The 25,928-nt window shown below is 33.1% G+C and overlaps 1 protein-coding gene across 1 annotated transcript in view; it reads left to right on the forward strand.

Moving 5' to 3' along the window:
- Positions 1–23,258, forward strand: part of LOC138703223 (post-GPI attachment to proteins factor 2-like) — a 34,855-nt gene extending 11,597 nt beyond the window's left edge. The window contains exon 4 of the mRNA XM_069830935.1: positions 1–23,258. Coding sequence (XP_069687036.1) covers positions 1–128 — 128 coding nt within the window. The 3' untranslated portion in view covers positions 129–23,258.
- Positions 23,259–25,928: the final 2,670 nt, after the last annotated feature.

Consider the following 25,928-nt stretch of genomic DNA (forward strand, 5'->3'; position numbering starts at 1 on the left):
TATATTCCATATTTGCATTATGTGAATATGTTGTCGTATTAACTAACATGGCTTTCCATATGACTGCATTCTGGGACTTCCACGGACGGGAGTTATTGGTTGGTCCAAGAGGTGTGCAGTTTAGCTGACAAAATAAACTACCGGGCAAAGAAGCCCAATAACAAGAGGGCCAGTCCACCACAGATACAAATCCACCTACTACGCAACTTCCCCGGCAACCTTGCATAGCCACCCCAGATAGTTTCGAGTCTTTGGAGGAAGCCAATGTGTGTAGCGAAATTGCAACTTCTGCTACACCTACTGTAGAACAAATGTCTCAGCTGCAGCCAGAACTCACACTTCGGCGTTGCTGTACCGAGACAGATGCGAGATTCGTGGAAAATACACTTCATTCCACTACAAGGCAAATTCCTTGCAGCATCTGTCCTCTGTTTTTCTCAGCAACAATCAGCCCAAGGCATTCACGACAGCTACAACCTGAGTTTCTACCACAGCCACGATTAGATAATGAAGGCCATCCTCCATCACAAGACTTGTTACCTTCCTACCAACAGTATATTTATATGAGAATTGACCATAGAATTATGGGAACAAGGGTTTAAGCCTGGAGGAATTGATTGTAAAAAAAAAACAACAACAAAAAGTCTACAACAGTAGTGTGGAATCTGTGATGTGACTGGTGTGATATTTAAAATGAACAATTTCTTATAACAGAAAGACAAGTAAAGAAGCAGGCATAAAAGGCTGCAGCTCTTTGACAAGTAGGCTTCTTTTTTATGTAGTGTTCCATAGAAAAATTTCACCACTACGGTTTGCATGTAGATTTACATGAAGGATGACTATGAGATTATTAATAATGTGCAATATTTATTGAGAAATACACCGTGATTACAAATTATTGGATGATTTCAGAAAACTTTATTTTCACCAATATTGAACACAAATACATGATCTTACCACCTTTGAAAGAGGAAAGTTTGAAGTTTTATACTCACCTTAGATGCACTCAATGTGAACCCCACGTGTAATACAGTGCACTTCCAGGCAGTGATCCCATTCTTGCCAAACCGTCTCAAGCATGTCTTGGGTGACATTCCTGATTGCTGTGTTAATGTGCCTTCTCAATTCGGCCAACGTCGCTGGAAATGGAGGTATGTAAACATTGTTCTTGACGAAACCCCACAGAAAGAAATCACACATTGTGAAATCTGGTGAATGGGGTGGTCATTTGCAGAATGTGCTGTCTGCGTCCATTGCACAACCAATCCATCGACCTGGTAGGTGTTGATTTAAAAAAATTGGCTAATGCTACAACTCACGGATGAGGGGGAACAGGGGTTCATTTTCCAACAAGATGGAGCTCTTCCATATTGGCGTACGGAGGTACCTAAATCAATACCTATCAGAGTGATGGATTGGTCGTGCAATGGACGCAGACAACACCTTCTGCACATGGTCACCCCGTTCACCAGATTTCACAGTGTGATTTCTTTCTGTGGGATTTTGTCAAGGACGATGTTTACATATCTCCACTTCCAGCAATGTTGGACGAATTGAGAAGGTGCATTAAGATAGCAATCACATAAGACATGCTTGTTAGGGTTTGGCAAGAATGGGATCATCTCCTGGACGTCTACCGATTACACTGTGGCTCACATCGAGTGCATCTAAGTCAGTATAAAACTTCAAACTTCCTGCTTCCAAATGGTGGCAAGATCATGTATTTATGTTTAATATTTGGTGAAAATAAAGTCTTCTGAAATCGTTCAATAATTTGTAACCCAGGAGATAAATTTCAGCGAACTTCAAAATGTTACAGCTGTTTCAATACAAGTCTAAAAGGCAGCAATACAGTGTATTTAGTGACAAAACTCAGGAACTGCTTGCTGTCTTTGTAATACATCTCACGATCAGAAACCACTTTTTACACTGCCTGTATGCATGGCATTTAGTGAACAGTATGAAACTTTACTATCTTGAAGCAAAATATTGAGTTGTTTTTGTGTCATATTGTGGAAAAGAAGGTGCTTTCTTATAATTTAACCCTTGAGAGCTCACGCCTGTAAACTTTATGTCATGGCTCGCGCACGGTCAATTCGACCGTGCGTGGAAATGAAGCGGAATCTATATTTTTTGCTAATATCTGTTAGCACAAAAGTTACAAAAACATTATTTAACTGTATTTTATTCATTAACATCACTGTTATTATGTATTAAAAGGAAGATGAACATGCCAATATCCAAGTAACCTTGAGTGTTCTTTATACTGTAAAAAATATATAAATCACATTATATGTTAAATATTTTCATCAACGTCATGGCCTGGTATAGGAGTAACACAAAAATATGATGGTATTTCCACTTGTCCTATTCATTATAGTTATTATCGGTGTGAAATAGGCCTAAATTCAACAAACACGGAAGAAAATAATATTAGAAGATAAACTCACTTAGTCACATGACCTCACACGTATTACATATCTTCATCACTATCACCATCGGCACTTTCTTCAGGATTAGCACAAAAAGTGCAAGTTGGCTGTGTATGTTCTTTGCAGATGAAGTGGCGGCATACATTACATCTCGTCTTAGACTTACGATTTTTCTTCCAATCGCAGAGATGGCACCTTCCTGGACCCTCATCTTCTCCAGATGGAGGTGGATTTCTTTCTTCGGCAGTTCCAGTAATTTCTCTGATGTTTCTCTTCAGTTGACGCAGCAGATTTTCTAGTTGCAATCTTTCAAGTAGATAATTTCTAGACAACTCCTTGCTGAGTGTTTGTAGGAATTTTCTTCGAAACATGTCAAATTGGCGAATATTGTGTTTCAGTATAATGAAACTATTGATGCCTGCTATGTTCAGTAGTGTAAAGAACAGAGTTAGAGGCCAGCGGTTACTGGTTCTTGCAACTGAATACCTAGCCTTGTACACGTCCACCATGTCCACCCCTCCTTTCATTGAATTATAAAATGTCAACATGTAAGGTTTTCTAGATTCTTCAGAGTCTGGATCAATTTCATCGGTATGATGCATGGTGGATAACAACACCACCACCTTCTTCTTTTTCGGACAGTAGGACAGAAGGGTCTTGTCCTTGGTGAACCCGAAAACACTGCTATTTTCCATTGAACGACTTTGCAAAAATAAAGGGGGCACCTCCCTCATATTTTTTCTCAGCTTTCCAACTAATGTTAACTTGTGAGTTGTTAGAAGTTCATCAGCAAGCGACACTGAAGTGAACCAGTTGTCAGTGGTGACGTTTCTCCTGGATCCACTGATTGGCTGCACCATCCTGTTCACAACACATTTAACTTATCAGAGTTATCAATTTGGTAGGGCCCTTCAGGCTGCTTACCAGCGTAGACTTCCATATTCAGTGTATAAAAGGTTTTTGCACATGCCAGAGAGAACACCTTTATTCCATATCTTGCCGGTTTTGTTTTTATGAATTGTCTGAAACTGCACCTTCCCCTAAAAGATTCCAACATCTCGTCGATAGTGACATATTCGCTAACAGTAAAATTCTCGGAGCATTTTTGAACAATTTGCTCAAAAAGAGATCGAATTGCGCTCTTGTCGAGTATTTGAATCATCAAATCTTAAAACTGTCACCAGGAACTTGAATTGTATCCGGTTCATACAAGTTCTGAAATGAGGAACACCTGTCCCATCAGCAGACCAAAGGTCGAACAGATTCAGATGAGATGCTCTCAAAACTCCAGCCATATAAAGAAGTCCTATAAAAGCTTCCATTTCAGTTCTCGTTGTATTGTGTGCATCTCTTGGGCGGCTGTAATTTGGACGCACTTTTTCAATTTTTTCATTTGTAAGTCTAACAATTTCATCAATGATAGTGTCAGTAAAAATAACTTCCAACACTGGAATGGAGTCGATGCGCTCCTTGCTACCTGTTTTACACCAGGTATAAACCTTACTATATTATGTTCGCCAACACGTCTGTTACGTGGTGGACAGTGCATTTCCCATGCTGTTACTCCATCTTTCCCTGTATAAATTGGACCTGGAACAAGGTCTACTTCCTCATCTGCTGATTGAGCAGAGTCTGTGTTATGATCGATTTCTTCAACCATATCTTCTTCTTCAACATCCGATTCAATGCTATCAATTGGTCTGATAATTTCTTCTTCACGGAACAATTGTCTTCTGACTGCACCAGCTTCCCTTCTTGTTTCTTCTTCCCGGGCCATTTCCTTTTCTACACTATCAATAAGGTTCCTTAGCTTTTCTCCCTCTTCATCCATATTTCTACACGGCAATGTACGGGGATCAGTAGTGAAAATAAAGTATTACACTGACAAAAACGTACGTATATGTGAAAAGTTATAAATACAAGAAAAAATTACATTATACTTATACACCAAGTGAAACAATACGAAGTTGCGTAATGACTCGCACACTGTTGAAACGACCAGGTCTGTATAACAACAGTTTCAAATCAAATTGACCAATAGCAAAGTGCATGACAACAATCACATCTTATTCTGGAAGAGTCGAATGGAAGGTACTGAAGGGGTGAGCGGCAGAACTCAAGTGACCTTGAAGCAGAAGCTAAACTTTTATCACACCCGGTCGAAAAGACCGTGCGCGAGCTCTCAAGGGTTAAGAAACTGATTGTTCATGAGGTAACATTATAGCATTTTAATCTATTGGTTATAATTTTTGTTAATAATTTTAATGTCGAGTCTACTAAGGAGATCCCTTTATAATTTTATACCTTCCCCCCCCCCCCACCCTGAATATTGGTATAAATATGCCACTTTTCCATTTTTTTCTTTCTTCTGGAGCAAAAAGATTTTTTGAATTAATTTAGTCAACTCTAACATATTTACCATCATATTTCAGGAGCAGATTTGTTAACTAATTTAAACCTGAGGATTTTCTACTTTACAGGACTTTAATAGTTTTGTCTATTTCTTCTTTGTTATAACAACACATTTTCTGATTTTCGGATTATTCGTGCTATTTTCATCTGTATTTGTTTTCCTTGGAAGTTAATATATAAAATATTTTATCCATTTGATTGATATTATCTTATTGATTCTAATGAACTCGTTTGTTTCTCATTCTCATTGTAATCAATATTCACATTAGCTTCTGCATTCTGTAAAAATCTATGTCTAGACCTTTGGTAAATCCATGCCAATATTCTTCATTCAGTCTTTTTATTTTGGAATTTATTCTATTTCTGATTAATTTATATTCTTTGTATGTTTCTTGTATCTTATTACTTCTATTTTTGTTATAGATAAGTATTTTTTTCTTTTGCTAGATCTTTGACAATCTATAAACTATAGTTTGTTCTCATAGTAACTTTCTTGTTATCTGTACAAAGTGCTTATCTAGCATTTTTTAACATATTGTTTCTAATTTTCCCTTGCTTCATTTATTTTGTCATTTTCTGCAAAGAATATGGTTATTTTTTTCAGTTACTATTTTTCTCATATAATATTCTAGTAGTGCTATCTTCTAAAGCTTTTATTTGCATTTTTCTTTCTTTATCTTGAGATATGCCATATTATAAAATGATAAATTTTATTAGTCTTAATTCCCTTAATAAAAGGGAACGGTCGCACCTATGTCTGGAGTTCAACATTTGTACTGTAGTTATTTGTCTATTATATAAAATATAGAATCAATAGCTGAACAGTTACCGCTTGTGTTTTGCCACACGTATTTGTATTGAGGTAGATCAAAGTATTGTTATTCTCAGTTTATTCTGTATGCAAAACTTTATTAATAATACGCCATTTCTGTTTATAATTTGTTCATTAAATCTTTGCTTCATTCCAGGTATTATAGTATCTCTTTTGGTTAATATTTTAAAATTAGTTTGGTATAGCTACTTCCAGAACTGAATGTTTCAGTTTTGTTTGATATTGAACTATAACCATTTATTACGACTGAGGTTGTTTTTAATTGCCTTTTCACTATATTCATTAATGACTCATTTCGTTTATGATTAAAAATGTTAACTTAAATTCTCCTTATGACTTATATTTCAGCATCAATCAATCAATTTTGTCCATCCTGGATATAGTCCATGATACGTGCCATAAGTAAGGGTGGGTCTTGCAAAGGTCCTACAACTTTTCATTTTAGTATGCGTGTAAAATTTGTTTTATGATACTCGTTTTTTTTTAAGAATTGTGTAATTTTTATATTCTTTAGCATAAAAGAGTTGATATTATAAATAGTCCAAAGTATTTACATATTTAATTGTATTGTAATTAATACAAGTTTTATCCTCTATTGAATATATTTTTTGTATTTATACTGTATTTTGTAGTAGCTATATTTAAATTATGTACCAGTACCAAGTATTAAAGATCTGAATCTGAGTTCATTACTAGCACCTCGTCATCTACAACAGTAATGGCACTTCTGACACTTTACTAAAATTGTTCTATCAGTTACTTATAATTCACGAACTTAATCGCATTATTATTATTATTATTATTATCATCATCACCATCATTATTATTCATAGTTTTCTGCCCAAGGGCAGGTCTTTCACTCAAAACTTAGGATTCTCAAATCTTCCCTCTTTCCGGTCATCCTCTTAGTCTCTGCATATGATCCATATATCTTAATGTTCTGTCATCTGATATCTTCTTCTGTCCCGAACTTTTTTTCCATTCCCCATTCCTTCCAATGTTTTCTTCTCAACCAGTCTCCCAGCCAATTTCTTTTCCTCTTCCTAATCAGTTTCAGCATTATTCTTTCTTCACCCACTCTTTCTAGCACAGCTTCATTTATTCTATCTGTCCATATCCACATTTAAAATGCTTCTAGTCGTTTTTATTCACTTTGTCGTAACGTACATACCCGATTAATCATTGATAGAAAGTCTCTTTGGATTTTTGATAGTTTAGTTATGGCTCATATTTTATGTAAGTGTCCTGGAAGACAAGTACACAGTATAAAATGAGAGTTTCGACTGCCCCTCTGTATATGGTATGAAGTATGTCAGAGTTTAAGTCCCAAGTGGATCCAGGTAATAGCTTGCTGGGACGTAATTTGCGAAGTGATCGACATGGGTTCTAAATGTTAGTTATTTGTTCAGAACAATATATAAGTATTGAAGCTGATTAACAATTTGGATTTCTTACTATTCATTTAAATTCTTGACGTAACTACCTTTTATCTTACAGTTACATACATGGCTTTGGCTTTTGCTAGATTGAATTGGAACTTACTGTCACGACCCCAGTCAAAAAGAATACTAAGAGCTGAGTTTGCATCGATAATAATTAGTTTCAGAGTGAAATCTGCCTTAACAGTAGCAAAGCACAATCTGTGTATACCAACACGTTACAGCTTTCAGGCAAAGAAAGCCATACTACGTCATCATGAAGGATGATTCAAAATTCAGGACTGCATGTTGATCCTTGGGGCAGCCCTGCTTAACTTCTCTAATAACAGTGTTGCAGAGATATAGTAAACTAACTTTGCTCAAGCTATTAGATATTTCTTGGGTAATTCTTTATCTTCAGGTTGTGAAGGATGCTTAATCGTGATACATACAAGCATATATACCACTGGTTTTTATTTTGCTTCTCACTAAAGTAACTCAGACTTGTATTAATGCATTTGAACAATTTATTTCTTAATGTCTTAAATTAAATGTAAATATGACAGCTATAGTAATATTTGGCAACTGTGAGAAAGTCATTCATTCGCCTGTGATTAATATTTCTCTGTGTATACAGCTTAAAGATTGCTGTTGCCATCCGACACAAAAACTGATGAAAAAATTATAGAGTTTCACTTGCCAACATAATGACTTCCAAAAAGAAAAATTTCGTAAGTATTTTTTTTACTGCCCCTTTTAACACCAAGTGGATGACTGTTTCTCAGGAAACTTATGACACTGCTGCCAAATGATGCAAGGACTGAACAATTTTGTGGTTTTATATTAAAAAGACATACATAACATACAATATAAAATTTCCTCCAAATACATAGGTTGACAAATGGTCTTCGTCAATAAGTGTGAGTCATTCCATTCAACAGCATGATTTATTCTCCAAAGACAAATATTTTTGTGTTTACGAACTTACTAAAGAACATATAAAGTGGTACTTAAATTAAAATCCGCAGTGATGTCCTTAAGAAAAAGAAAACATTAGCAAAACAGAACTTTATTAGAGCACAAATCAACAAGTATTATAATGAACAATTATCTTGCATTCAGTATGTAAAATATATTTCTTTTAAATGTCTCCTTAACAATTTTTAAATTATGAGTTGATGTCTACACACCTGGAACTGAGTTTGATGTACGACTCTGGACTAAGTTAATGTGTACCTTTAAAACTGTGGGACTAATTTTGTTTACATTGGAAATGGGACTGAGTTATGTGCTCTAGTTGAGGACTGGCTTGAAAAGAGATTGAAAGAAAAATAGGAGAAAAAACACATTACAATTCCAGGATTCAGTTTCCAAATAAGACAAATGTTGGAATTATCAGAATGGGCAGTCTGTGTTGGGAAGTTTGATAGAGATATATATGTATAAATTTTGGCTAAGCTAAAGCTTTAATATAGAAGCAATTAAGGTAGCATTTTAAAACGGCAGTGGTGAAATCAACTTTAGGCTACTTATATCTTTAAAAATAAAAAAATATATATATAAAAAAAGGCAAACATTCCTTCTACACCTTACTCCTAGCACAGTGAAATAGTATGTTATACGTTCAAAAAGCTGCTGTCTTTGTAATGTCCATTAATTGAGTAAAATGTGGCATAAATATGAACAATATTTGTTCAATTCCTTATACTTGTCAAACCCTAGCTGTTCATGAGCAGAATAAAAATGGGCACCTAATCCATGGGGACTGTGAATCTTTCAACCAGTGTAACAGTACGAATTGGCGAACGTAAATATGTGTGTATTGTTCTGTTTGAAACTTAGATAAGAATCGAAGTTACAGAATGCACACTGACGTTATTAAAATGTTTACAAATACAGAAAGGTGCGTAGAATGAATAAATCAGCCTTGCATAATTGTACAGTTAGCAATTTCAGATTTCTCTCTTTATACTTATTCACTTATAGGACAGTATTTCTTTGAAGTTCTTCATACTGAAATTAATCCTTGCTTAATATCTGGTTTCTATATTATTAGCACAAGCAAATAGTAACTGTTAGTTTCACTATTGATAATGCACAGTGGAGTCAATAATTACGTGAATCAATGGCCATGCAGCACTGGTATACACACATGTATTATTCATAGATACCAAGTAACTGGTCTATGTACATGACTGTGAAAAGCATTTGTCTTGCCACATTCTCCATACTCCCCTCACTTAAAACTTGTAATAATTTTTTCTCCATTTTCCTGGGTAAAATACCAGATTCACAGGCGTAGATTCTCTTCAATACAGGAAGTAATTACAAATTCAAATAGGTACTTTGGTTGATTCTGGAAAGGGTACAGGCAAAATCATTACTGTTCCTAGTGAGTTTACCAAAGCTGGTAGAAGTGCATCACAGGTGGAGAAGATTACTTTGAAAGTGGCATAACTATGTCATCAGTGTTCACAATAGCCTTATTCCACGAAATTATCGATTCTACTTTGTATCTACTTGTGATATGACCATGTTCCTATGAAAATGCTACATTACAACCTTTCAACAATATTTCTGTAATTCTTGACGACACAACGTATTTTCTGTATATTTTAACTTTAGATTGGCTGCACACAAAATTAAAATAAAATTTGTAAAGAATCAATCCTTACAAGTAAAGTACGTACATGTTTTTTTATTGCACTAGTGTTTGCTTTCTCTCCATAAGGTTTTCTTCTTCTCTTCCCAAGGCTGGAATGGAAATATAAAATCCTATTAAGAAATTATTAAACGACAGCTACGATGTAAATACAATTAAATATATTGTACGTTCAAAACCATTAATAACATGTACCAATGTTGTAATATATTGTGAACTTGAAGAGTCGTACTATGCAATCAGTACGTAATAAGAATTTTTTTATTGTATATGAACTGTTAGTTAAGACATGAAAGAAAACAATGATTATATATAAAACGTTGCAGAAGGGGACTAGTGAATTCAAGAACTAAATATCAGATTTTCATATGCAATACCTATCTAAAAAAAATAATGTTCAAGATTCAAAGAAAGTCTACATGTAGATGGCATATACCCTCACAATGAAGCAATTTAATGTACACTGTGTTATATATACCGCGAAGATGCCGCATTATTTTAATAGCAGTAAAAAGTATTATAATTATAGTAGAGAAGTATGAGTAGTTGTTGTGATATTGTCTTTCTTAAAAACTGGTTCCTTTTGGAATGCATACTAGTTGATAAAACTGCAGAATGGGAAGGTAAGAATTTTTCAAAGTCCCCATGAAAAATTAAAATTAGGTGATGCAAGCTTTGTCATGCCCATAATATATGAGTCTTACATTTTATGTTGTTTTTTTCTCCCACGATGTAATTATATGTAATATTTTTCATAAGTGTAAAGAAATCTTTACTCTATTTCAATTTGTAAATACTTTTGGATATCAGTCCTGTGCCTGAAAGGCAAATGAGCTGTAGATTCAGACTGTATACTGTATTGCACTATAATATTTTTTCACATTGCTGCAAGCTTGAAATACAGCAGTCAGTATTTTTAAGAGAAGTAACTTAAAATATGATCTCACAGCTTTAATATATTGTAGCAAGTTACCGATGTGAAATGTGATTCACCTGTGAGATATGAGCGATAGAGAATGTATGGCAACATAAATTACACACCAGTTTCTATTGTATTCAACATGTTATTTATAAGAGAATATATATAAATGTTGTACTTTGCACAAATAAATGATATAAAAGTAGATGAATTTCTATTTCTGTCAGGTGATACAGTAATATACTGAGACAGTGATGAAAATAAAGTTTACATTTCTGTTAGCCTTGTCTGTATGAGTATTTAAAATATATTTAAGTTAAGTGTACTATTTATTGTAATATTTTACCTATGTTTATATTGTTGATTTTTTAAATGTATGATGCAATGTTAAAATGCTTCCCAGACATTATTATAAAGTTTTCCTTTTAAGAAGTTTAGAGTTCACAGTGCTTGCCAAGACATTCGTAACAAGAAACTTAAAATTTCTTCACATTATTGTTTTTAATATTAATAAAATTGTCTCGAATGTTTTAAGAAATATTAATCTCGCTTCAAAAATTTCGCACTTACAAAGTTTCGGTTCTGCCTCTGTCTGTGTCTAACAATTGCGATCTTAAATCTGACCCTACACAACTTAAGAGTGCTAATAGCATATGCTACAAAATTGCATAAGTATTCCTGGAAATAGACATTGTAATTTATGATTTATTAAGTGTACAAAGCAAAAGCTTGACTTTATGTTCGGTTATTAAAAATATATATATTTACACTCAGCAGTCATTATCACACATATATCTTCCCACTGATAATTACACATGTATTAATAATAACTAGTTAATCTTACAAGTGTGCTACTTTAGACTACTATATGTACATCAATTTGAATCTTTCTACTTATATGGACGATGTTGATTAAATGTAGAACCCAAGTGCATGAGAAGCAATAGTCAACATTAATAGTTGCAGTCATTTCGAAACTTGTTTTCAGTAATTTCTGTCACTAATGGAGATTTATGTATATCCTTATTCATTATTAATTGCACACAATTAGATATAGATGTAGATAATTTATCATTTTAATTTTTTCTTGAAAGGAACATTTATGCAAGCTACATGCTATTTGATATATCCTATTGCATATTATCCAGTGAACAGCATCTATAAGAATGTTACAACCACAACAAAGTTGAAATAATTATAATTATGTAATACCATAATTTCCCAATAATGAAGTTTTTCCAGACGAAAGGTTATTTTTTTGGCTAGTCTGTTGAACTTCTTACCTGGAAAACATTGTGCCGTATTTCAGTATATTTTTAACTGGATTAACAACTAAGATGAAATTAATTCTTTTTGTTGGCATTAATAAAGCGAATTCTAGTTTTTAATGCTTTCCTGTCTGATTTTCCACACATAATACACCATAATGCCTGTGAGTAAGAAGTTGCCAGGGAAAGGATGTCGAACTGGGGAAAGTGGAGGGGGAACTCATTAAGAGAAGAACAACAATATGTGCAGTAATAAGAACGAAGTTAACGAAATTCAGACTGCACTGACCAGACATAAATATAAATGTGAATGGCATTAAAAATTATGAACTCAGGAAATCAATGTTGTCATTCAGTTACTCTTTTTCTATTGAAAATTGAACTTCTATGAAAATCACAGTTTCGTTCAACTAATTGAAGGAATATAATTTAAGCAAGATAAGTGGAATGAAAAGTTTCTTTTTAACCTTATGACGAATTTACAAGTTGAACTAATAAAAAGAATAATTGGTCTTCGAATTTTCGGATCAATTCAGAGACCAATTGTCTTATTTTTCAATTCTATTTTAACTGTTTCATATCCTGTTGTTAAAAATGCTCATTCACGGTATCATTTATTAAATTGTATTCGTTTATTAACAGTACTTTACCATCAGTATGTTTAATCAGAAACGTATTTTATATTTAATAGCAAAATAGTATTTGTTCAAAGTTTTCATTTATTTAATTTTCAGATACTATATATTGTGTTTTCCAGAGTATGTGGCACACAAAATGAGTAATTGTGAACAACAGTGTAAGTAAATAATATAAGAAATAATCATGTCTGATTGTCATTTACATAATTGGTTTGAATACATACGACAAAACTGCGACTGTTCAAGAATAGCAAAGGACAACTGTTGTCTCTGCTGTGCTACACTCTATGATGACTTTTAGAAAGTAATTATGCAGTAACATTATGCATTTCCTGACAAATTTCAAGTATATGTGAGTTCACTGCAAAGCATTGTTAAATGGCTATGCAATTTCTGAAGTATTTTACTAAAGAGTAAAATCATCCACAAATGTTAGTTTGGCAGGTAATTTAATTACTGATGTCTGAGAATTGCATTCATTAGGATAATGTTGTGGTATATCACGTTTGTAATAACACTAATAACTTATAATTGTTATGTGACTTAAAAGTTGAAAGTAGAGAATAATATGACTGAAATGTTGGTTATTGGTATTGCTTACTTTTGCCTTGTACTCGAGAAGTATTAACCATTATGTTAATTATTATGGCCAGGAAGTTCATGCTCTAAAAAAAAAACGTACTAAATATGCATGCAAGTATGCATTTAAAAACCTTAAAATATGCCATTAAATATGCACTAATAATAGTACATTATGCAACGAGCCTATAATGGTAGTGATTAAGACGCGAGTACGTTTGTTTATGAAACGAGCGCAAGCTCGTTTCATAATTTTCATACGAGCATCTTAATTACCATTATAGGCAAGTTTCATACGACTTTTTATGCCCGACCATATTTCTAACTTGAAATTATTCATAAGTATTCATGTTATGGTTATGTAAGTGAGGAGTGGAACTGACCTGAATTGTGAGATGTGCGCAGACGTGAAAGTATTGATTTTTTCCGAGGCACGAATGTCATTGACCTTGATATAATCTAGAGAATAACATGAAGATTAGTCTTGATATAACCTGGAAATTGATTTAGAATTGAAAAAAGATGACAAATTGAATTTATTTGAATATTATTTACAATGAACACTAATTATTATAGTAACAGAACATAACCTTCTGCGACAGTATTGGATTTCCAGCCTCCGTGACTTTTCACTAATTGTCTTTCGATTGCATATCCAAGAATAATCGATACTTGCGGTTTTATAATGGTACAATGGTAATTTCTCATTGGCTGAACAACTGAATTATAATGAATAGGTGTACTTTAATGAGGTGCATTACAGGGCTACTACCAGGTGTATAATTACTACATTTCGGCATGGTCGAGCATAAAATTATATATTTAATAAATAATAATAATAATAATTGTAATAATATTATAAGTCAAATTAGGTGAGATTAAACTTACTGTTGAGAAGTTGAAACATGTGAATCACTGTCCAAAGGAAGTGATGGGTTGCAGTTTACGATAATTATATGGTGTAGGTTTTCAAAAGATAGAGTAGGCTATCTATTGTCTCTAAACATTGATTTGTATCTTAAAAAGCTTCTCTTAACGTCGCAAGACGTTATTGGGGCATACTTAAATGCTTCTAACTGTTCCACAGCAAAAGATAATTCACTGGGATTAATGGTGGATTTTCCTTTAAAAAAAAATCTCTAATTTTGCACATTTGTTCGTATCTAGTATTTTTGATATCATGTAACTTATTTTATCCTTAAGCTTTACCCCTACACTACCAGGAACAGATATTATTTCTTCTAACACTTGCAATGCCACGTTTAAAGATATGCCTACCCTTTCCAAGGATGTTATTGCTTTTGGCATATTACTGTGCTGTGAGATTAACTAGGTGTGCCACAAAACTTTCTATACTTTTCTGGTAAAATTATTATAATAATTCCACTCAATACCAGTTTTAAAAAATAGAATATGATGCTTTTATTTAAAAAAAATGCAAGTTTTGAATTTTTTTTTGCAACATAAAATCAAGTTTAATGAGTTAAATGCGAAAATTGCCACAATAATATAAATATGAAATATTATGCATTTATAAAAAAATAGCTAAAATATGCAAATATATGCTACATAAAATTTAGTTTGATAAGCTTAAATGTTGATGATTCGTGAAGATAATTAATCAGCAATTAATTACAGCCAATGGAAAAATATATGTAAATTCATGAACTTGCTGGCCCTACTAATTATTATTCTCGAATCATTGCGCAGGAACAAAGATTTATAATTGTTTGAAGTAATTATAAAGGGTTATTAAACATAGAAAACCCTGGTAATGTGGTATAACGAAGTTTGTACTTAAAATTACAAAATTACTTCAGTTTTTAGTAGCATGTACATATATAATTTAATTATTCTTATGTAGTAATTCCGAACTCAGTGAGGTATCTGGCCCTACAGAACTGTTCATTGTTATACATAACTTTATATAATCTCAGCGAAAATCCAGATCTACCTGGTTTTCTAAATTCAGTATTATGAGCAAGTAGAGGTCGTGAATAGAAAGTGTGACAAAATGAAGTCCATACAAATGTTAATAGGGTTTGAAGAATAGATTCCAACACATACACATTATAGATAACGTGCCAGCTGTTGAAAAACAACGTTTTAAAATAGTGCCTGTGCAAGGCTTCTTGACTATGCATTAGTTGCAACCTATACTCCCCCCCCCCCGCCCCTCAACCAGGCAGTCAAATGGCTTGTATCAGAGACTAGATAGAATGCATGAAAACTTAAGTCTAATCTCCTACGTTCGTTTTTATTTGTTTATTTAATTAAAATAAAAATACACGTAAAAATTCATTTTTGGTCCTACAGAATTGTCTGTTATGGTTACCATTGGTTGTTAATGGAGAAAAATTCGCTCCGGCGCCAGGAATCAAATCCGGGTCCTCTGTTCTATATACCAAGCACTCTAACCACTGAGCTACGCCGAGGCTCAATTTGCAGCACCAGATGTGGAGTCCCGGCCACCAAGTCACTCAAATGAATGCACTCCTTGTGTGATGACAGTTGACTTAATATGTGACAACATATAATTATGTCGAACATGGAGTAAGGCCACTAAGGGAAAATACCAAAGGAGAGAGATATCCGGTGCTGTGGATTAAGCCTTGGCGTACCTCAGTGGTTAGAGCGCTCGGTGCATAGAACCAAGAGCCCAGGTTTGATCCCCGGTGGTGGAGCAAATTTTTCTCCATTAACAATTAAAAAAAAAATACTTTGTCATAGTTTCTACATGCGAGAAATAGGTTCAAACACTTATGAATCAATAAACAGACATAAATAAATGTGTTGAATAATAAAAAGAAACTAAACGAGTAAAAGTAGGAGACTTGATTTGTGGAAACTATTCTTTGATGGAGTACATGCTGCAGCTGGTACCGGTATGCAATCAAGAAACCTAATGTCACTTTTTGAAGTTCACTGTCTACGCCTATATATTGGAATGTACTCCAACTCCTATTAATTTGGTATGGGCTTTATTAAAATGTTTCTCATTTAATATTAATGATTTCTGCTTGTGACTAACATAACGAACAGTATTCTTGTTTGTTTGTTTTTAGTGTTACAATAATAAATGTTCCAGATTGTTATATCCATAATATGCTGATTGCAGCATTAGCAATGTGCGTCTTCATGATGAAAAGTCTAATTTGATGATGTTAATGATCAAATGAAGTGTTGTAATGATAAAGGTTTTGTAGTACTAATTTAGATTTACCCTTGTGGTAATTACATTATGTTCATTAAGTCAACACTACTGTGTTCTAAAGAGAGGATAAGCTTGGAATAGTTAATGTTCACTCTCACAAAGATGATTGTGAAACTGGCACAGATCAACCCAGTGAAGTAAGTTCAGAAAAGTGTAAAATCTAAGAGCCCACAATTGGCTATTTTCAAAACCTACAAGGTTGAAACTATGAATGTGGCGAATCTTATGATTAGTGCTAGAGAATCAATCCCAAACTCCGTGGTTCATTTCTTCAAGGGATTATATAAAATTAAATATAAATAAATGAAGGAATACAAATACAGTACATACTATAATTAACTGAAGTAAGAACAAATAATAATAATAATAATAATAATAATAATAGTAATAAGAATAAGAATAATAAATGTAATATAAAGTAATTAAGAATGAGAATAGAAAAGCCGATAGTCAGGGCTAAAGTCTGAATTACATTAACCAGTAGCCAATACAATATTTAAAGTTAACTCGGCTCATTAAAAAGAAATATACAAACATCTGTACAATATTACATGACTTGGAATATAGGACAGACTTACGAGGAGGAATGTTAATGAATTTACCGAATACAAAGCCAATACTTTACCACTAGGCGAATCTCAAAATAATCAATACAGTTTGAATAATTTCAAAGGAAAAATTGTTCCGGGGCCACGTATCGATCCCGGGACCTCTGGTTGAATGTATCAGGGCTCTACCAACTGAACTACCCAGGAACTCCACCTGATACTGTTTCAATTTTTCCCTTTATATCCACACAACTCGCATGGGCTAATGAGATGCCAGAGACCCACTTTGAGTGCACACAACATTATGCGACTTGGAACTGTGGTTTTCTGTTAAACGTACCTCTCTGGTGTCTCGTCAGCCCACGTGAGTTGTGTGGATATAAAGGAAAAAATTGAGACAGTATTAGGTGGAGTTCCAGGGCGGCTCAGTTGGTAGAGTGCTGGTACATTCAACCAGAGGTCCCATGATCGATACCCGGCCCCGGAACAATTTTTCCCTTGAAATTATTCAAATCTGCTTTACAGGGAGCTTTACCTGAAAAACTAGATTTGCATGAATCAATACAGTTATCTGTAATCCAAATCCTTCTAGAATAGCAAGTCATTCCTAGCCTGCATCTGCCGCGATCTCGAAACTTCAATCTCTATCTTTGATGGCAGCAATCTTCCACGTTCTAGTTTATACTGTGCGGGATCAAGTTTCCAACCCTCTCGCCCATACCAGGTGGGAGCAAATCTCCGAGTGACGATGTATGATGCGAGGTCGAATTTTCAAGTAACGATGTATGATTATCTGCCTGTCCAAGAAAACTACTTTCCCCCCTCTCTCGTCTATCCACAGTTCCTTGCTGCTGTGAATTATGGAACTTTTGGGAATGCCGAGTGAAAAGATGGTGCTCGAGACAGACAGCGACTTTGTCGATTGGCCATAAAATTTCAAGCAAAGAATCCAAGAAAGAATATAAACCTACTGCTACCTAAATAGAGCCCTATATACCCATACAAATATAAAAAGCGAGATATTTGGCGACATAAGTCAGAGGCAGTACTTGAAGTGGTTTCAGAAAGGTGCCAGTATGTTTAAAATATACTTAATATCCAGTCAAAGCAAACAAGCACACTGAATAGAAAGCAAAACAAACTGCAGATAATACTGAACTATTATTAATATCTTGTGACTACTATGATAGGAAGACCATAATATTTATTAACATTACAATTATTATATTATTGATGAATATTACTATTTTAATTATGACTCTAAGAATAACACTGGACTTGCCAATATTACATAATCTTAACCACTTTAAAATGATTAGGTATAATAACATGATTAATTACAAACTCACCAGATGGTAGCATCCTGAGATCAAACAACTTCTTGTAGGATCCCTTCTTCTGCTGTTCCCGTGAATGTCTTTGTAGTCATCTTCCCTTGTGTAACCACATTCGAACATATACTTCTGCACTGAATTTATGAATCTGAGGTTCCAGCAATGATAACAAACATCAGAATTGAAGCAGCATAAGCTGTTAGAAAGTTTCGAATTTATGCCATGAGAACATTATGCTAAATCTATGTTCGCAGTAATCACTACTAATTGCTATAGCATAGTTAGGTACAAACACTTTTCTTAAATTTTGTGTAACTGTTCTCTTTCGTGTAGCCTTGTATTGCACATATCTCTGTAACCTAACCTAATCTTACACCTGTTCAATGTCACATGATAAGATTGCACAGCTTCTAATCTGAGCAAAATTCTTTGGAGATTGAGTATACATTTTATGTAGCGTATTTAGCAATACACTAAAATAATTTACCCCACCTTCCACATACTCTAAGGTATTATTTTTAGCAAGTTCCAATCTGTGGTTAAGACAATGCCACAACAAACGTTTTGGAAATAGTTTTTGCAAATGCACTGCCACTCCTGACTTTTTGCCGCATATTGCTTGCAAGAGCTACTAAATATTTACTAAGATATTCTTCATTGAAATCATTTTGATTCATAGTCAAGAAGCGAATTGAAAATATTTTCGCTTTTTGATCTGTCAGTTTTATGAACTCTATAAAGTATAAATGTTATCAATTATGTCTGTAGTTTTAATGTTGGCATTCGCACAATTTGGAATATACATGCAGAGAAAAAGAATTAGAGTGCTTTATTGTTTATTGTGATTGCTTCATCAATAATGATGACTGACGGCCAATTTAGAGTGAGAGGATTTTATTTATTTATTTGTTTTTTTTTTTTTTTTTAATTTCCTGACCAATATGCTCTAACAGAGTTTCTCAAACTTCATAAGTTCCAGGACCAGTAATGCCTAAAACAATTTTACAGACCACTCAATTATGAAAATTTTAAAAACTTATGCAGTTATTACCAACAATTGAGACACATTGTGCCATTTACAAAATAATAAATCTAAAATCATGTTTTGAATATATATGAATACATGGTTAAAGTGTAAGTGAACTATAAAAGTTTACCACTATTGAACGAAGTTTTAATTGTTATTAGAAAAATAGTATGATATAATTATGTTACTACTTTTAATGAGATGGATGAGCTTGTCGGCCTTTGCATAGTTATTGGTCAATTTTAGCCAAAGATTTGCACGCACACACACACACACACACACACACACACACACACACACACACACACACACACACATTAAGACAGTTTCTGTATTTTCGTTTTATTTCAATGAGTGATGAAAGTCCTTTCTCACAAAGATAGGTTGCAGAAAACTGCTATCACAATTTCCAATACTCCTTCAGATAATTTGGGAAATTCACTTCTCACTGAAGACGAGATCCAGAATCGAGCCAAACCAAGATCTCGGAATTGCATTTTAAGCCACTGCCACGTAAAAGCTCAATTAACTGTTCTCATGATAGTAGGCCTGAAATGGACCACAAATCCACAGAAATTTCTCGTTAAAAAAATTCGAAAAATATGTTTCCAATTTCTGTTTCAGAATTACAAACCCTTTCCAGAAACTCATCAACAAAATATTATTTTCCACTAAAAAGGATACCAGTGTTGGAAATGGTACAAACGGTTTGTTATTTATATAATACATAACATTTTTTTTCTTAAATGCGTTTATTTTTTCACAGGCATCATGAACAGTTAAAGAATTTTCCTAAAGGGAGAAATTTAGTTCATTTAATTTAGAAAAATGTTAGAAAGATACAACAATAAGAAGTGATGCAAAATCAGAATTGCGTTCATTTACAAACAATAAGACTTCGTGCCTTAACTGAAATAACCCTAGTACTTTTCCCCTGGAAAGCCAGTAAATTTCAGAGTGAAGCATAAGTTGTATATATTCACTGTCCATTTCATTACAGAGTATTGAAAATAAGCTGTCGAGGCTTAATAAAGTTAATTAGCTTTATGGCATTGTTTAGCACAGTTTTAAATTCTGTTGGCACATTTTTGGAAGAAAACACTTCTCTATGTACGAAACAGTGTACCCAATTCACATCCAGAGCTACTTCCTTGACTTTCGAAATAGCCCCACTATGCCTGCCTGTATGGGCGAGAGCTTCATCTGAACAGAAGCCTACACATTTTTCCTACTTGATCCCTCTGCCTCTTATGTTACTGAGAGTGTGAAATATTTCTTCAGTTGTTCTGGTTGACAAAGTTTTACAAAACAATATCATTGTGAATGTTATGCACATACCTTATATAATATACTAACTGCATATCATTTGTAACATCAGTAGTCTCGTCTATTTGTATGGCACAAGAAGGGTTCTTTTTAATTCGTCTGATTAACTGAGATTCTAGTCCAGTACTGTGGAGCAATTGGTTATCATGTCTGATTATGAAATGACCATAATGTTAACAGCAAATGAACAACTAATAATTAATTCAATTCAGACTGCAAGTTTACACAGACGATGATTATTCATTACTACTGTATAATAATAGCAGTGAATGGAAAATTTTATTATGAATAATAAAACGGATGTAAATTCTTTACAAACAAAAATTAATTTCGAAAGTGATCAGCATAAAAGATCTAAAAGGCAATGTGCAACATACTTGCCATCTATCCAGGAAACATCAAAACTGGTTGAGTGTGCTCTTCTCTATTGAGAGGCTTGGGGTGGGGAGGAGACCAAAGCTCATAAAGTTCTTTTAGTAGAAACAAAATCATAATCGTGTGTGCTGTAAATGTTAAGTCCGTAACCTTCACCGATTCCAAAAAATAGTATTCTAGAATGAGTATTACTGAAAGATACCATGATATAAGAACTTATTTTATATTTCTGTAATAGGTTTTGAAAAAAAGAAAGAAAACAATATCTGACAGTCATTCTTGTGTGCAAAGCAGTTTCAAACTTGAGTGTTGTCAAACATTTCAATGAATGGCTGTAATGGTATAAAAATCTTTCCTTACATCTAATAAATGTTTCTGAGAGAAACTATTATAAGTGTAACTTTGTACAACCATAATGGCTGGAATTACAAGGCGTTATTATTTTCAGTTCAACTAAAATTTTCAGAATGTTTTATAGAAATTATTTAGGAAAGAAATAAGTCCACGTCATTTTCAGTTTTCAGTCAGTGATGACAAATTTTATCGTTTAAAGTTTACAGCACAGTAGTGTTGCTAAGATTATGTTAATAAAATATAAACAAAACTATTTAAGTTTATGACTATATCATGTTCCAATAAACATGCCCATGACATTTTATGCAAGTGACCAACTTATCATCTCCTATATTCAGTCAATTTTAATGAAAGTCGAGTTGTTAGGAACTGTTTTTATAATCTGCCTTTTATTTTGTTAAGAATGTAAACTATTTTGAAAGTGTAATTTTTACTGCCTATGTCTTGTAACTTACTTTTCTTCGAGTTCCATACTTTTACTGCTGAAGGTGCCAAACAACTCATGACGTGAAATGCCCCCCTACAAAAATGCTTTAAAATGAAATCAATATCCTCTTCCTCATATACTTCGTAACTATAAATTTAAATATGAGGGTGTACATGCATGTGTATGTATACTGCATGCATACACACATAGGCAGTATGTGAAGGGTCACTGTGTATTATGTGCAAATGCACGTCTGTATTGATTTCGTTAAAAACTGATGGAAATGTAATGAATGTGAAGAGTATCACGTGTCTGAAGTTATGCAGGTCAATATCAATATCTTTAACAAGAAAGGGTAATTTTGCCATTTGAATTATAGTTCACAGTGAATTTTCACTTGCTCTGTACACACACACATACATACATATACCGGGTGAATCGTAAGTAATGTAATTAATTTCAGGGGTTATTCTTTGAGATATTTCAAACAAAAAAGTTTAATACAATTTTGCTCGTTTTTGCTTCCTTTCCGAGATAAACATTGTTTTATATGAAACATTTCATAGCATGTTTTCGCAAAACTGTTTATTTAATTCCTAATGTGCTCAGTCAACTTAAAAGAGCAGTGTATTATGATAATAAATGATTGAAAGAATTTTAGTTTTGTTTGTTAAATATGCAGAAATTTGATCCGAAGAAATGTAACATTTTAAAATTTCTTTTCAGAACGAAAAGTTACATTTGTTCAGATGAAATTTCTGTAAGGGCAAAGCTAAAATTCTTCCAATCATTTATTATCATAATACACTGCTCTCTTAAATTGACTGAGCACATAGGGAATTAAATCAATGGCTTTACCTTAAACACACTATGAAATGTTTCATATATAAAACAGTTTTTACCTCGAAAAGGAAGCAAAATTGTATTAAACTTTTTTGTTTGGAATATCACAAAGAATAACCTCCTGAAATGAATGACATTACTTATGGTTCACTCTTTATACACTCGTCCATAAATTTATAATATAATTGTAATGAAAAATTACATTCACTTCAGCCAGTGAAAATAAGTTTTTTTTTTTTTTTTTCAATATAAACATGCGCATGTGAAGAGTTACTATTTTATAGACATACAGAATGGATATGGTGAGATGTGTGAAATTTATTTTATTGTTTGTCAATATAAATGTTGAGAATGTTTTAAATTTAATCTTATTGTGATTTCTGTGATATATTTCTTTTTCCCCCCCTCTATGATTGTTGTAAGATACAAAATTACTTATAAGACCATTTTTTTAATAATAATCGTATAATATGTATTGTTCTGTAGTTCTGAATGAGAAAAAGTTTCATAAACTCATCCTCTGGAAGAAGCAAAAATTTTCAGGAAACATTTTTTAAATTTTATGTTTTCTCTAATATTTATGCATATATTTTGTTATTAATTGTTGTCATTATATCTTTGTATGAATAAAATAAAAAATAAATAATTACTACACTTGTTTGATTTTTAGCGTAATGTTGAGTTGTATAAAAAAATCAACTATATGAGTACAAACACTGCAATAATGATTTATGAACATTTCATACTAAGATTGGACTTTTGTTTAAAGCAGTTCTCGTAAGAGTGATGTAGGATTTTTAAAAATCTGGGATAATTTAAATTGCTCACATATTTTCTTATTTTTATGAAATCTTGAAAATTCGGACACAGTTTATCTATAGAAGAGGTGGGATTTTTGTAATGTTAAGATTACAAATATCAGACTATCAAAAGACCACTGAAAAATTCCTTCTAAAGAAATTTTTTCAGTATGAGGAGAAACAGAGTTCAAAATTATCTTTGAATATTTTTAATTGAACTTTATCTAAATTAAAAGTGAATTATTAATTTCCTTGTCAATGAAAGTCGAGGTCTTCATATAAATGGCAAAGAGAACCATCAAATAGCAGTCACTATTTAAAAATAAAATTTTAGACATGCCAGTTCATTAGGATGCCTCAACTGACAAACTCAGGTGTTTTAAACAAACTCACTACTAAATGAATGCGTACATAATAAAAACCCATTTCTTGACAGGAACTGACAGTACCTTGACTTCTACAATTGCATACAAATTAACAAAGATATAAGCAACGTAAATTGAATTTTAATTTTTTGCACATTCGTGTTTTCTTGTATTTACAGCTATTGTTGTTAGACCTTGAAAGTTAGAATTCTCACATAGAAACTTGTTGCTAGGGAAACCATTCTTCATAACACAAAACTATACTGAAATAGACCCATTACAGTACACTTATTGTTACTTAGTTACCATTACAGTATAGTTTTGCGAAGGCTTTGGAATAATATTGCTCTAAATTTTCAATGCAAAGTATATTGTACAATACATGTTTGCGAAGTGCATTACAAAATCTCAGAAATCGCGCATTGAACATTACTGCACACGTGATATTGTGCGAGATAACCAGTCAGTAACAACTGCCAAATAAACCTATACTTTTAACAGCCATTGGAGGAAGTCACACCCAAAAATGTTCAATACAAAATACGAAAATAATTGGAAGGAACATAAAAAAAAAAGTGTTGGAAGTGGGTGCATGACATAAACTTGGAACAGGAGGAATTTGGTGAATTTCATACCTTGTTTAAACAACTGGAACAAGACCCACAACGTTTCCATATGTACTTTAGAATGCATAAAGAAAAATTAATATATTCACAATCTAATAAAGGAGAAAATACAGAACTAGAACACTCAATTTCGAACAGCAGTTAACACTCGAGAAAAATTAGTCGTATGTTTAAGGTGAGTACGTGATACAAATTTAAATACATAATACTCTTGATTTTAATATATCAATGAAGTTTCATACTACGGGGCCTATGTGAAGTGGCTTCTTGAATAATGTCCATTGTTGTACAACTGAGCGAACTCTGATAACAGTTCGGTAATATGCATTTTAATATGTATGGTCACCATCTACACCGGTGTACCTACTACAATAGTATGTAGTAGCAATAATAATAAAATAATGTGGCTTGCAAGCAGCAACTGCTGCTTGATGGAGATTGAATGCCACAATAAAATGCTGCTACTTATAATGAAGATGATGATGATGATGATGATGGTAATAAATGACACATACACCTTGAATACGAAGTTACAATAGTCTCTAACTTCTCCGAGTTACAAACAACATTATTCCTACGTAGTTGTTTATGAGTTCTTGATGCAGTTACATTTCTGAACGTTCTACCACGTTTTCTTGGTAGCCCGGCTACACTCATAATAATGAACTAATGAACTAAATTCACAACGTAACAACACTTACTACTTTTTAGTAACACCAGATAAAAAAAATACACATTGCAACACGAAAAAAATACGTGAAAGTTGAAAGATGAACCACGGTTGTGAATGAGCAAACCATTATTATTAAGTCTCGAAAAGCATGATATTGTGATGTCAACATCTCGCATGTACAAAAGGCTTCGTTAACTACATTTCTGATCGTTTTAAGGAAACTCGATGTTTTATTGTTTCAAATTTCATTACTTGAACAATAGCTTTCCCTATACACAAAGCCCCACATTACTGACACCATTCAGGACCTTAAAAAACCTAACACATAACTCAAATTAAGATAAAGTACATTTAAAGCCAGTACGTGAACCACGACCCTCTGCACAACACTACAAAATTAACTTCAAGATGTCCTACAGTATATGCTTTGCTGTGATGGATGCACATTTTATTTTTTTAATTTAAAAATTTTTATGAACTTCACTACAAGCCATTTAGATTTTACCGCAATATTAATATTATTAGCTTTTGATTGAGACATCACACAACCTCACAGGATGTATAGTTTTCATAAAATTTTCCGCCACATTTCAAATTAAATATAAAGATAATAATAATGGAAATAATGAGGTTAGTTACTTATACAGGAAATAAATTGATATACAGTATTCACGCTCATTTTAAAATCTCCATTTCCTCCAAAGCTTCATTTCTCATGTTTAAGTCTCTGTAATTAAAGGACTTAAAATTATACAAAAATTCATGTTGCCTTACCTTTTCAAAGATGTATTCCTCCATAATGAAACTGCATGTGCTCTCTACCATCCACCATGTCTGGTGCAACACAAAATCGAAA

This window comes from Periplaneta americana, chromosome 7 (genome assembly GCF_040183065.1).
Source record: "Periplaneta americana isolate PAMFEO1 chromosome 7, P.americana_PAMFEO1_priV1, whole genome shotgun sequence".
NCBI classification, from domain to species: Eukaryota; Metazoa; Arthropoda; class Insecta; order Blattodea; family Blattidae; genus Periplaneta; species Periplaneta americana.